Source organism: Thermobia domestica, chromosome 9 (genome assembly GCF_964235325.1).
Source record: "Thermobia domestica chromosome 9, izTheDome1.hap1.1, whole genome shotgun sequence".
In the NCBI taxonomy this organism is placed as follows: Eukaryota; Metazoa; Arthropoda; class Insecta; order Zygentoma; family Lepismatidae; genus Thermobia; species Thermobia domestica.
The window spans coordinates 185,978,542-185,993,276 of NC_137462.1; the positions used below are offsets into that span (position 1 = coordinate 185,978,542).

Sequence of the window (14,735 nt, forward strand, 5' to 3'; positions counted from 1 at the left end):
ATTTTGAGCCTGAACAGACGATATAAACGTCCTACTGTGCAAAGTATTTCGTCAATTTTTTATATCAAAAATTGTCGACGAAACTGAAATCACGCATTATGAAGTTTTTGTTTCCGCTTTTCACCAGATTATTAATATTTCTAGTTTTCGCTATATAGTGAGAATGATATGCTTATGCATATTAGCACTTGAAGAACTCGTACTAGGCTTCAAGAACATTTTCCAATATGAACACGGTGAACTCTATGAACACGGTTGTAATATTGTGCGAAAGTGATATGTAACTTTCTAGAAATCAAGAAACACTATACTGAAATGAAAACCGACCATCACGATAAACTATGAGCGTACTAAAACGTTAGCAGCGCACTGGCGCAACTTAGAACGACTTACTAAAAATAATACAAAATTTATCATTTTTCTTTTGCTTGTTTATTCATAAGTGAAAGGAGATAAATGAAATGCAACTTACCACAATTATAGATAATGTTATTCTATAAGAGAATATATAAACCTGAAGAATTTTCAGTGTTGTTACCCATAGAAATTACAGTGTTGCCAGAATAACAACACCCGTAAAATCTAAGTTAAGGCAGCGACTAGAGGAAAGAAGTCAACTGCATTTGGTTACGTATCATGTTGTTTTGGTTTCTTGTAAATTACTTTTTAAATAACATTATAACTTACTTTTAATAACTGCATGATAAAACTATTTTGTTTATTACAAACTAAATACAACTATTATTTAAAAAGCAGTTCGCAGGAAACCAAAACAACATGATACATAACCAAATGCAGCTGACTTCTTTCCTCTAATCGCTGCCTTAACTTATATTTTAAGGGCGTTGTTATTCTGGCAACACTGTAATTTCTATGGATGCAACACTGAAAATTCTTCAGGTTTATATTTTTTGTTGTAGAATAACATTATCTATAATTGACGTAAGTTGCATTTCATTATTTTCTTTCAGTTATGAATAAACAAGCAAAGGAAAAGTGGTAAACTTTGTATTATTTTTAGTAAGGCAGGCTCTTAAAGTCAACAATCGTTACAATTTACCCCCCCCCCCCCAAAAAAAAAAAAGTGAGAGACTACATCGGTGCCGGATTAGAGAATAAATGTGCCGAATCGTAGAATAGCAGATTAAAGAGTGCTTGAGCGCAATCCCTCCCAAATTTACCATCTCCCCGAAGAAATAAAACAGAGAATACAGGCGGATTTTCATACAAGCGTCCGTTACGTTCTTTGCTTGGGATCTGGCTGAATAGCCAATTGTGAAAGTTGTTTAAGTACGGTTCTATGTGTAACACAACTTTCTGTTGGCTACACACAAAAATCGCAAGCAACGAACGCTTGCATGAAAATCTGCACTACAGGAGTTGGTTACGAGAAAACCAACTTACCTTGCTTTATAGACTAAACTTTATTCAATTTCGGAACGTTTTCCGTTTTAAAAACACCATAATGCCATAATTAAAGGTCGGTTGCATGTACCATTTTCAACCAAAAATTGTCCCCCTACAAAAAATATCATAAGCGTCACCTGCGCCTAAAACCCGCCTGTAGGCACCCCTAAGCACTAGACTTCTAGAATGTTGTCACAATTTTTCACTTGTTGGCATAGTTTCTCTATATAATTCAATAGAAAAATGTGTTTGTGTGTGTCGTATTAACAATCATTAGAAATTTTAATGAAGTACTAACATATCTTCCGTTTGAGATGATGTATTCAAAAAGGAAGATGCACGGCCTCCCCCCCCCCCCCAACACACACACGTTTTTTCCAGTCCAAGATGTTTATAAGCTACTATGTATGTTTACGCGATAAGAGGAGAAATTATACAAAGTATACTTACTAGGCAACGGAACTTCAAGGTCTATTTTAATATCAAAGTCATGAGCAGAAAACAGGTCATCATTTTTAACCTCACTCTTGTCTTTCACATGTTCCTTTTCCTTTTCTGCTGCCGCAATTGCAGCCGCTTCTGCTTCAGCAGCCTTCCTCATCTGGTCTTCTTTCTTCTTCTGTTCAGCCTGGAAATAAACAAACATTAAACTTCCGTTTATCTTTAGTCAGTGGAGTCTAAAAAAAAAACTATCAGTAATATTCCTGTGTTTCGATATATGACATTTACATTCCACAAAAATAATCATATTTTGCACCGCAGCCGATTAAATATTACGATTCTGACTTCACTTATTTTTCTGGTCTTACTTGCATCTGCATTTAAAAAGAAGAAAAAACGTAATCCTTATTAATTCAACACACTCACCGACTTTTTGAATCTTTAATGGACTTTTTATTCAGTATGCACAATTTTTACGAGACAGTGCATCGTAATGTGCTTCTTACCTTAAATTTACTTATTTTTATTTACTAGGAAACTTTATAAGGTGAAATCACAGATTGTATACTGTCACAAGGAGTCACTGTATTTATAGTATATTAGGGTAAAAGGACAAACAAAAGTGAGTGACACATACGACTGTATGCTGTGATATTTAATAGCTTTCTTTAGTGTGTTGACTTTCACTCACTCTCTCACTGCCAACCAATTAACTAAGGTCTCATATACACTATCTATTTTATTTCTCGAACTAACCATTTTTCTATTTTTCCAATGATTGGCCAGTTAACCATATCACCATCAACACTCAGATGACGGGGCTGCCATCTTGAAGATTCTCAAAGGGAACTTTTACAGTTATTCAGTATTATACAAATTCCAAGTACATTTTCAGTAATTCCAGCTTGTCAATGGTTGGTTCGATTGGAGTTTAGCGTCTCTTCCAGCATTGAGGCTATGCGACACGTGGACCTATAGCTTAATGTGGGATGAAAACCACATGAGCTCCAACAGGGAATCAAGCCCGAGTCTCTCTCCGAAGGCGCTTACAACAACCATATAGATACGAAGGAGCTCAGCGATGTCAATGAATTATTCAGCTAGCTTCAGTAGTTTCGGAACATCCCTTGTAATTTATCTTTCATTTCAAGGTTTGCACACAATTACAGAAGGTTATCCAAGATAAAAAATAGCCGACTTTAAACTTCTCACTTGGGTAATAAATCCCCTTTCTTCACCAAAGATGTGTTCGATGAGATGGACATGCCCGAACGATCGTCTGGCAATAGTTTCCACTGTAGCATATTCCTGCATAGAATGGGAGAAGAATGTCTCGCCATATCGCATTGGTAACTTTTCGAAGCCCTGCAAAGTATGAGGATGGACGGCGTCGTGCAAACGCCTAGTTGGAGTCCCAACACACAGTAATAAACTGATAAATCGTTCTGGAATTTCATAGGGATAGGAGAAAATGAGATCACTCGAATTCCCGTCTCGTTTGTTTCCTTTATAATAAACGCCTACGATGATCGAGCGGTTAGACTAGAGGCCTTATTCATATGCATCCATACATTTGTGGTCTCGTTACGACGTCACCGGTGGGGGACGTATGTATCATACAGAGGGTTTATGACGTGCTCTTGGAAATAAGCTGCGTTGGCTTGGTGTTGGAAGGCACTTTGACGAATGGCAGCGTTCCCCGACAACCGCACCACTAGAAGAAACTTTTTAAAAACTTTTCCTTGCACTGCAGCGCAAATTCAGGACGGCTCTTGTAGCCTGTTGGAAGGTAGAAAATGGATTGTATTCTGTTCGCCTCTTCTAGGTGGAGTCACCCCTCATTCAGGGTACACATCCATTTCCAGATGTCCCCTGCGAGATATGTTCATTCAATTTTCTGGTGCGTGTGAAGCTTTCCTATAAGGCGATGTCCACATGCTTTGTGATGAGTTTCCAATGTGAGGTTCTTCATGATGATGTTGGAAACTGCTGTTTGAAATACCGTGTCGTATAGTCGAACTTAAGTGTATTGGGTGAGGCTCTGAGTGGGCTGGAGCCGTGCTCTTCTCACAATTTCCAGCCGACTATGTATCACAGGGGTTTGTTGGGCACATCATCAGATGATGAAACCCACATCAGCTTCGCTGGCGATTCAACTTTCTTTGCATTTTCTCAATATAGCTGGGTGGTTATAATGGTCGGCGGGAAGTCCATAAATGAACTCCTCCCAAAAAACCGTCCCTTTTACCTTCATCGTTCCATAGATTGTGCTCAACTGTTACTGTTATCCATGCAGGACAAGCGTTGCTAGGAATGTATCGGGAAATAACAGCGGTTCAGGATGGCCAGTGAACCCGTGAAAGTCGACTATTATATCGAGAGCAACTTTCTGTATCACATTATCTTTTTATTATTTTATTTATCGATGTAGTTTTCAGTACTATGACAAACAGATCAACGCTGCTAACTTTCGTCTTAAAAAAAAGATATACAACAAATTCTAGGCAAGAGTGCCACTGGGTACGTATCAGCAAAAAATACGAGATGTAACAGGTAGTTCCATTTCGAAGAAAAGAAGATTGTATAATTTTGTGATAGCAGCTTTGATGCGACATGTAAGATAGTAGATATAAAAGACGGACTTTAGGATAACATAGCCCTTATTGAACGGGATAGTATTTCGAGCTATTGTTTCTGCAGCGATGAACCCTAATTGATCTGGGATTAATAACAAACCATTAAATTATTTGACTATGTGTATACAATTACCTATAGTTAAATAATATACAAATATAACTGAAGCATATTTCCAGTACAACAAACACTCATGAAACATTTTTCTACTTAAATTAGTAATGGTTTTCATGAGTAACATTTCAGTACTTTTGTATTATATAACTTAGAAGTATGGAGCGAAATGACAAGGTTTCGCTTTAAAAGGTCTCGAGTTAGGGGTTTTTCCAGAGTGAAAAATCCCTTTCTATGTTTAGCATGGTAGCACCGAGGAAAAGGGGAGAGAAGCCTTGAAACTATACGAATTTAGGTGAATACAGGGAAGATATCTTGTCTTTTTAAGTATTATATTTACCAAAAAAATCATTTGATGGTTTACTTGTTTCTTCCCTTCTTTCTAAATTAGAGCATTTATTGTTAAGTTAAAATATAACCCAATTTCTTTATGATTTCTTCGTATGTTATTTTTTTTTTCTTTCTTTCTTTCCCTCTATCTTAACATAAGATAAAAGTATATAGTTAATTAGCAATTTGAACTGCAACACGACTGAGCAACACAGATATCTATGACAGACTAAAAATTTACATTACTCAGTTTTGAACCTATTGTCTTCTGTTGTATCCCGTTTAAATTTATTATTTATTCTGAAATCATTTTGAACGCATCTTTTATAGTATTCTAAAAATGAATATGACAATTCTTAAAAGCATGCACGAGCAACAAAAAACTACAATTAACGATTAGGTAAGCATTTAAGACTGAAATGATGACAATATCCAGTATCCGTCTTTCTATGGACATTGAAGGTCAGTATTAAATTTCCTTTCCTCTAAAAATAGTTTCTTCAAAGCAAGTTTCTTTCCTTAGTGGAGCACTTGAATGCATTCATCTCATTCAATGCTTTCGAAGAGTTGTGATCGTCATTACCATAAAACTGACATTTATTATTACATTGAGCAGCACTAAAATAGTATAGCTAATGAGGAAATTGTAAAACACTGTGACAGAAAAAAACAAGCAAGAAGTAATTCCAGCTTGATGTTTCCCATGCTGCCCTTCTTCAGATCAGTTTTGTATTTTTTAGCTTTCAAATCTGTTGAGTTCTGTCCCGATTTTTAATCGCACTCCAAAAAGATTTTTATGAGAGAAAAAAAAAAAAACTTTTAACAACGCACAATGTTCTAAATCTAGAGTAAATCACACAACATAATTCTATAGAAGATTACTGTATGAAATGAACGAATGGAAAAAATCTTACCAATAATGCAGCTTGTTGCTTCTTTTCCTCTTTCTCCTTTTCTTGGATTTGAAGCTGATCCATTTGGTCATTAACTTTGAACACCATTCGTGGTTTTGTATGACGTCTAGTAAATGGATCATCGATCTTCTTTCCTTTATTTGCCCTGATTTCTTCCTAAAATTAGAACAAGAGCCGTTATATAAAATTAGAACAAATCAGAACCGTTTGTTATCAACGAAAATTAATAATACATCTATAGCTGTGAAAAATCACTGAAGCTAAAAGTCACTGCTGTGTTTCAGCGAAGAGTATTTCATACAATGGAAACAGCTATACAACATAATATCAAGAATTAAACATCTTTTGACAGGGATGGATCCACTAATCAAACTAAGAATTCAGCCTTAATCTAATTTACATTTTATACTTAAATATGCATAGATAGTTATCAAAAATAATGGCAACACCTGTAAAATGCAACTTTCTTGCTTAATATGGCGTGGTGCAAAACACGCACAAAATCTCTGATTCGTCTTGAAATGCAGACATATAAGTAATGAATGGTTTCCAGAGAAACGTTGTATCATTTATCATGCAGTGTAGCACCCAATTCCGTCAACAAGGATGAAAGAGGGTATCTGCTTTAGAGTTTGAGCTCTAGAACTGACCTCACATATTCAATTATGTAGTGGTCTAGAGATTAGGCGACCCAAGGGAGATGTTTTAGTTAATCTGATGTTCATGATCACGCCTCAACAGCTCTACCAATGTGAACTGGTGCAAAACTGCTTCATTGTCGGGAACAACATCTGGATCGTAGAATGCATCTGGTCACTTAAAATGTCCACATAATCACTGACAGTAATGTGTCCTGTGAGTGTAATCACAGGACTTATAGAATACCGAAAAATTGCGGCCTACAGTATCACTAAATTGCCGCCACGTTTCGTAATAGGAAGGAAACAGTTCGAAGCATAAGTTTCTTGAGTGTCTGATTTACATAAACACGACTTGTTGTTGGTAATAAGATGTAAAAAGATTCATCGGATCATACATACTATGCATTCCCAATCATTGGTGGTCCACTTTGCATGTCCTTGGCACCATTTTGTTCGCGCTAAAGAGTTGTTGGCGGTGATCAGCGGTTAGAACGCGGATATTCAGATTATACAACTCAGCATGGAACGGCAATTGTCGCAATAGGTTGTTTCGGGTGCTGATTGAATTCAGTAGTATCTTTTGTCGCATTTGCTCTACGGTATTTGATGACAATCCTCTTCAATGCTCGGCAATCCCTGCCACTGAGGTTTGTCTTCCGACTACTAGTACTGTTTGCTGATGTCTTTCCATGAGTTATCGAAGATACTGTTCCTCGCGACACATCTAACATACTGACCATCTTAAACACATTTGCAGTTTTTGGGTATTAGAGAAATATTGTGAAAATTATCGGACAAAGTGTTAAAAACAAAAGAAGCGAGAGAATCTATTCAGTTATTTATATTGGATTGATGTTCATGAAATTATGGAAGATAGTTTGTCAAGAATTCTATGGTTAATCTGAGATTATTATATACACGGTCGTATTACTGATTTATTGGAGTTACAATAGTGTGTTATAAGACGGAAATAACAAAATAGCTGACGTAGGGCAATTCCTTAATATGGTTCGAAGAAGTGCTTTAGAGTATCTTAAGCCTTATGTGACTCAAGCTATAATTTGTCCTACTTTGTGTACTCAGGCAGCTTTCTGTAGTTACAAGCAAGTTTTGTGCGTGAATTTACGACTGTTAAGCCGTGGAAAGTAATCAATTTCCAGTCTTTCTATTGCTCAAGTAGGAAGGATCGATCGAAGGCAATGAAGTACAGACGCCATAAACGTGTTGCTGAAAAAACGAAGGAAAGACTCAAAAGAAATATACATATATATTTGAACAAAGATATGAATTTTAGAGCGAGACACTGAAGATGCGTATTGTCAACTCAATACTACTTTCTTTAATATCAGAACATGTGCAACTCTGAATATACGAAATGTGTAGCTTTATCTTTCAAAGTGGCTTTATCTCTGTGACCCACACATAGGGAGAGAGGGAGAAACACACACTGTTTCATGTCCAAATATTTAATTGAGATGCCAGATACCTAGTCGAAAGGCATAAATGTTCGAATTCTGATTAGGCAATATGACATTTATTTATTTTTTTTTTCTCCACGCAATGGAAATTAATAACACATTGTAATTAGGAAATATTGCCTCGTTTTGTCCCATAAAAAAAACATTAATTTAACGAGGTTATGTACTGCATAGGAACACTGAAACTAGATTGGAATGATGATTTCTGGCGAGTCTACCAGACTTCTCAGAACAAAAAGATCAGACAAAGGGAGAAGACCATGAAAAGGGGAAAGACTATGTGCTGCTTGAAAATTCTTTCATCTGAGCCGCTTTTATGCACAGGCTGTAAGTCCAAAGTTAAGCAAGTTCTAAATTTTCTGTGTAAAGAAAATTACGGATATATATTACGAAAACCCTCATACAGCACCGTTTTGACACCTGCTAACAATACTAGCGTAAGGAATTTTATGATTACGGCTGTAAACTCACGGTAGTGTATGTTCCGCACGTAGTGGTTCAAGGAAGTTACAATAGTGAATTGTAAGTTGGAAACAATAAAGATAAAATGACGTAGGCTAGTTCCTTAATACGGGTTGAAGGAGTATTTTAAGGTATCTTAAGCCTTATGTAATTTAAGCTATAATTTGTCCTATTTCTAAGTAAGATAACGAATATAACAACCCCAACAGCGCACCTATAATTCGGCCTCTTTAAAACTAACAGAGGTCTCCCATTTTGCATTATGAACATCTGCCTGCTTCCGTTCTACCCTATCTGACGTTATTACAGATGACGCCTAGCATATCAATAAGAACGGTCAGGCCTTGCGCACACACCCTCAGTGTTATCATCTCACACATCGTATTGCAAAGTCCAGGTGTTTACATTAATTTGATAACCATTTGTATATAGATATTGCACAACCACTGTTCCGATTTAATAAAAGAAAATTTGAAGGCTTAAAAATACATGGGGAAAAATATTCGTACCAAGATCGCTTTTTCTGCCTCCTCCACGTTCTTCTTCCGATTTCTGTCGTTGATATAACTAATACTGGAAATGGTTGAGGTACGAAGTTTGTCTAGCTCCTCCGCCCGTTCCTCAAGTTCTTGGAGCTTCTGTTGAATCCTTGACGCTTCTTCTTCATCTCCCCTGTAAATTATGCATCCCAAAATAAGGCAAATAAATTGATAACGAAAACCAGAAACAACGAAATATTTATTACAGTGTACATGTAATAGTATCTTACACACCGACGTCATGTTTAAAAGTTATATCTGAGTATTAATTCTCTAGATGTGTTTAGACGTTACAAAAGAATTAGACACTATACAGGCACTAAAACGAAATAATAACATATACGTATGCACAACGTTCGAAATTTGCCTGCTGTATTGAAAAAGGAAATTCTATTTACAAAGATACGGGTAAAATCGTTTCGATCTTAATTATAAGTTATATACCTATATCCAAACTCATTATCTCGTTTCATTTCTTCTAAACTAAAGGTGTGTAAATGTACCTGAAAAGTTACCGTATGATAGAATTGTGACAATGCTTAATAATGCAGTAAAATCTAAGAAATGCAAATACACTGTAGTGCAAAAACGTGAATATGTTATTAAAATAATTAACCGAGGGTTGGTAATACAGAAATCTTTATAATAAATTATGTTTACAATAAATATTTTAAATTTTACGGATTTTTACAATATCAATAATATTATTTTTAAGATGGTTATTCCTGAACTTCCGAAATTTCGTCTATGTCATAATATTTAAAATCATTAAAGATGATTGAAATTTTGAGAGAAGCCTGTCCTTCAGTGTGTATCTCCTTATGGTCACGTATTAATCTTCCATCATGGTGCACTGGAAATAGAATACTTACCCGGTTTATTGCGGAATGTTCAAGAAAGCCACAACTAAAATGTAATCCATACATGTAATTTCAGCAAACATGTACCTACTGAGAAATTATATACGAAAAACATCTCCTTTCGTTGAAATAATAAACGGTGTTCGACCTCCCCACTAGTGTACTGGCTAGCGCGTGCGCACCTTTGGTGCACTTCGCTCTGAGGGGGACTTTGAACGAATTAAAATAGTTCGAATTCCACCTTAAATGTCTCATATGTCTTCAATGCTGAAAAAGGACGCAAAATTTTGAACAAACAGAATTCTTAACCTAAGATCTAAGGAGTCACGCAACTACGCTAGTTGTCCCCTGGGGCAAGAACTCGCCTCACCTCGCCTTAGCCCCTCCTCCCCACTGACCAACCAAACTAAAACACTCCCCTACTACATCTGATATTGGCATCACAGTAATTCTCCTATTTCACTTTTCTTCATTGGTAAAGCTTGATTTCAAAATTGCAGTACATAATTTAATTTTTAGGACAGGATAAAACATTAAACTAATTAGTATTTGATTGGCAAATAGCCTGAGAGTAGCATGCTTGACATAGTCTTATATTTTTATCATAATAACTGCAAATCACAATGTTTTTGCAATTATATCGGGATGTACATATGTGTAGAATGAATCAACAATTTGTTGTTTTAGAATAGAATATTTACTTTTGACAAACGGTCAAGCTGCTGTCTCGAGTATTATACTCGAACATTTTGCAAATCTCTTAAATCGATGTAAGTTAAATAAAAACGCAAAAAGGAGGAACTAAAATTTAACTTTGCGGGCTCTTTTGGCTGCCAAGGTTTTTTACAACGTCCTCAAAAGATAGCTTTGAAGCTGGTGAGTTGCGGATGTCTTGTTAATTTTTTAATGATTTTGAGTTTGCTAAAACTCCTTTCCTTACCTTATAGTAAAAATAAATATTTGCCCAGTTTTGTGCCTCCCCCAAACCCGGCGCCCGAGTCATAAGCCCCGTTCCCCCTCCCCCTTAGTTACATCACTGGATTAAAGAGTATAAAATATTGCTTTTATTGGTTTGGCAAACATATTTAATATTTTAGTACGTATGGTATATTTCCTTCAATGTAGAACAAAGTGTATGTTGTCCTAAAGAAATTATTAAGAATCTGAAAACTACATTTGACAGACAGTTGCTATTTTGTCAACACATATAACATGCGCTACCTGACACTGTTTAATTGTAACGACCACAACTAGCACGCTAAACGAGACGATAATGATGAGAATGAATGAAAATGGTGAAATGAAGAAATTAGGAGGAAACCGGAGTACCCCGAGAAAACCATGCACACGGTATTTTGCCTCCAAAAAGCCACTTGGGACGAGCTGAGATCGAACTAGGGACCCCACGCGCCAATGTGAACGCTCTTTTATCACTGAGTCATGCAACCTCCGAAATGAAGGTAGAATGAAGCCATATGAACAATAAGACACCAATGATATTGCTTGTGGGAGACACAGTAAATCAGTCTTCAGAAATATTAGGTATCTAGCCTAATCGCTCATTTCTATGTTCTAATTTAGCCATCTTTCATTGCTTTACACAAATCAATCAGCAATATTACTTTGCAAAGGTAGAAATCATTAATTTACGAAAATATTTACAAGGTTTCTTTTCTTTAATCTCAATCTCAATGAAGAAACATTTGTTTAATCTTTTTTTTTTTTTTTTTTTTTACTATAAAACTCGAAAAAAAATGCGTTCTCAAGAAAAAAACATTTAATCTGTATAAGAAAATTTGATTATTCCATTGGAAAGGAGAAGGACAAATCATCGACGAAGTGAATTCTCAATTCCAAATATTGAGTACAGCAATGGTTCTCATTTTTTAGTTGGCAATACATTTTATTGAACGCCCAAGGCATTGCGACACATTTGTTTGACTTTTTATTAATAGCAATATAAATTATAAGAGTAATGTAAACCTGTAAGTTTCTATAACATAGTGACTATGCATTGGAGACGGTAATTGGCACAGTCTGTCTCAAAACTGATTTTAGCTAGTTATTAAATGCTTCATTACTTTATATTCTAAAATTTTTCGTAACATACTCGTTGAGAACCACTGGTTTCGAGAACAGCCAACCAGTTGACGATTGTAAACTGAAGGATGTGGTCTGAACATCACTATTATATATAAATAAATATAAATTTAAAAAAATAAATAGGTTTTTCGTTTTTTTATTTGAACAAATAAAAGAACGAAAAATCTATTTATTTATTTACTTATTTTGTTGTTTTTCTTACCTACAAGATTGAGTTTATGCAACACAACAAACCCAAATGATAAGGCTTGTAACTTAAACACTGATATGATTGGTTAGGTAACCAAAACAATACCAATGTTAAGTTGCGTTGCTGTACAACAACTTTTGAGGCAAACACGAAATACCAGCGTAAAACTAATCAAGATGAAACTACTGTATTGTACCTAAGACTCAAACGTATTGCATGTCGTAAAGTTTGCTTACTAATTGTAGTCTGCTACACGAAAGGAGTTTGGTAGTTGAATAAAGAAATCAAATCCCCCCTAATGAAAAACTTCCATCTTCTGAAAGGTTGATTAATATTATTATTAAAAGCTTTTACTCAAGACACACGTGGGGTTCTTCGTGGTTAGGCCTTTCATCTTAGATGAGAGACACGAACTTGATTCCCGGTATATCATGCGGTTTAGATGTACGCTCATGTCCAAAATGATTGTCGCATATCTATAACTGTCTCCTTGTAAGAATATAATTTGATGATGATTTTGCAGGGTACTTTAATACCGATACTATGTGTATAATCAGGAAATGTATATTTGTGGTAAATTTCATAGGAAAAGTATTATAAATACGAAAATTAGAATGAGTAAAACAAAATGTTGCTAAATGGACAAGAAAGTTTTATTTTCGTTTTATTATTCTTATTTGCTGCTCTTTTGACGTGATATTTGCTACATACATGTCTTTGCTGACTATAAACATACTAACATTATAAGAAATACCGGGCGAATGCGCAAATTAATTATATCAACATATTTGTAGACATGCGACAATAATTTTGGACATGAGTGTACGTTTTATACCTTCAGTGCTGACAAGGAACGCTACATTACAAAACGATTATAGATACATGCAAAATTTACTCATAGCATGATCAAGACGCATAATATTCCATTAGCAAGAGAGTTTTCTAATGCGGATGTTATCTTTACTGTGAATATTTACTAAGTATACTTCCAATGAAAGATACTTTTATGTTAACATTTGTTAACATTGTTTAATCTCCATTTGTTAAAATATTCCTTTCATTTGAAATGAACTCAGAAGAAATAAACTCTTGATGGAGGGCAGCATTTAAAAACAGTTTGTCGCTTTCAAACTAATGTGAAAGTTAATTAATTAATTAATTAATTAATTAAATAAATAAATAAATAAATAAATAAATAAATAAATAAATAAATAACAACTTCGTTTTTGACTTATCTATAGCTATTTCATATCTACGAAAGAAAAGAATTTCTTTATTACAGTCTTTCGATATTATACAGTTTAGAAAGAAGTGCTTCAGCTATATAGAGTACTGTGAAGATAACATAACTTCGTCTTTCTGCTTTTTTTAGGATTCGACTCTGATGAGGTCACGATTTAGAAGGTCATCGAAGTTAGATAATTTAAAAAGAAAAAAAAAAAAAGATTTTAACAAGTTTGAAAGGAGCGATGGGATATATATTCCTTTTTCAAGTGTGCTGAATATACTTCTTTTCTTTTTTTTTAAAAAAATGCTTCCCCTAAATTCAATTCTCCCTATTGGTTTAAAGAAAACTGAAAATTAAAAAAAGGTAAAAAATTGCCTCAGACTTTCTTAACCTCAAAAGGTTTAGTAAGCAGTTTTTCCTCAACAAGTAATAAATACACTCACCTTTAGTTCTAAGTTCGACTCCAATGGAAACTTATTCCACGCCACACGTAAACCTCACGTAAATCGCACGTAAACTTGATGGATCAGTGATAGATCATATCTCTAGTACAAAGGGTCCCTGGTACGATTCCACATAATATAATAATGTGATGCACAACATGATGTCCGTGCGTTTCCTCGGTGTTTTACCGTTTCTATCCACTACTACAAAACACAAACATGGAAAAGATTTGATTTAAATATTTCGTAAATCCACATCTCATGTTGCTTTGAAAGCAAAAGATATTAACTTTAGAATATAATTTTATTGATCTAAAATGGAGTTATAAGTGAGCCATGGGGACCCGCAGAAATTTTTTCAAGGTGCATTTTCCTAAGCAAGGGTAAATCCTTGCAGGCCGTAAAATAAGGCATTCTGTTTACATGTATACATTTACAAGATAGTTTGCGAATACAATGCTTTTATGGAGTCTCTATGGTGCTTCTTCTTATCCTTCTTTTGAATATTACAGGCCCAACATACTTCAATTTCAACGAAATCAGGTTATCAATATTGAAAATACACAGAATGGTAAAAATGTATTTATTGCACTCACATAGCACTAATGAGTTCCATTTCTAGTACCGTCATTCATCTAATAACTTCACCTACCTTAAAATACACAAAAAAGACTCCGTAATTATATTTCACGCTTAGGCTTTTCTAAATCTTGAGTTTGGCGTATTATTTACGAGTTTAACCACCCCGTGTGAAAATAAATAAATAAATAAATAAATAAATAAACATAAAAAATTTACAAGTCTGCATCCATAGGAAAAATCCATAAACGAATATAAAGATCCCAGCACTTCCAGAACATGATTTATACAATATTTTAAACTACCTGGTTTGAAAGTATCCCTTATTGTCTGGTATTCGAAGCAATAAGCAACGGTGATTCAACAGCAAAG

At 34.9% G+C, this 14,735-nt stretch overlaps 1 protein-coding gene across 2 annotated transcripts in view; it reads right to left on the reverse strand.

Annotated features, from left to right (window-relative positions):
* The window catches only part of Rtf1 (RNA polymerase-associated protein Rtf1), a 101,946-nt gene that overhangs the window by 7,765 nt on the left and 79,446 nt on the right, over positions 1–14,735 (reverse strand). For both annotated transcript variants that reach the window (XM_081725636.1, XM_081725635.1), the window contains exons 11-13: positions 8,931–9,093; positions 5,841–5,996; positions 1,858–2,035 (exon numbers count right to left, since the gene is read on the reverse strand). In XM_081725636.1, coding sequence (XP_081581762.1) covers positions 1,858–2,035; positions 5,841–5,996; positions 8,931–9,093 — 497 coding nt within the window. The remainder of the gene's footprint in view (positions 1–1,857; positions 2,036–5,840; positions 5,997–8,930; positions 9,094–14,735) is intronic.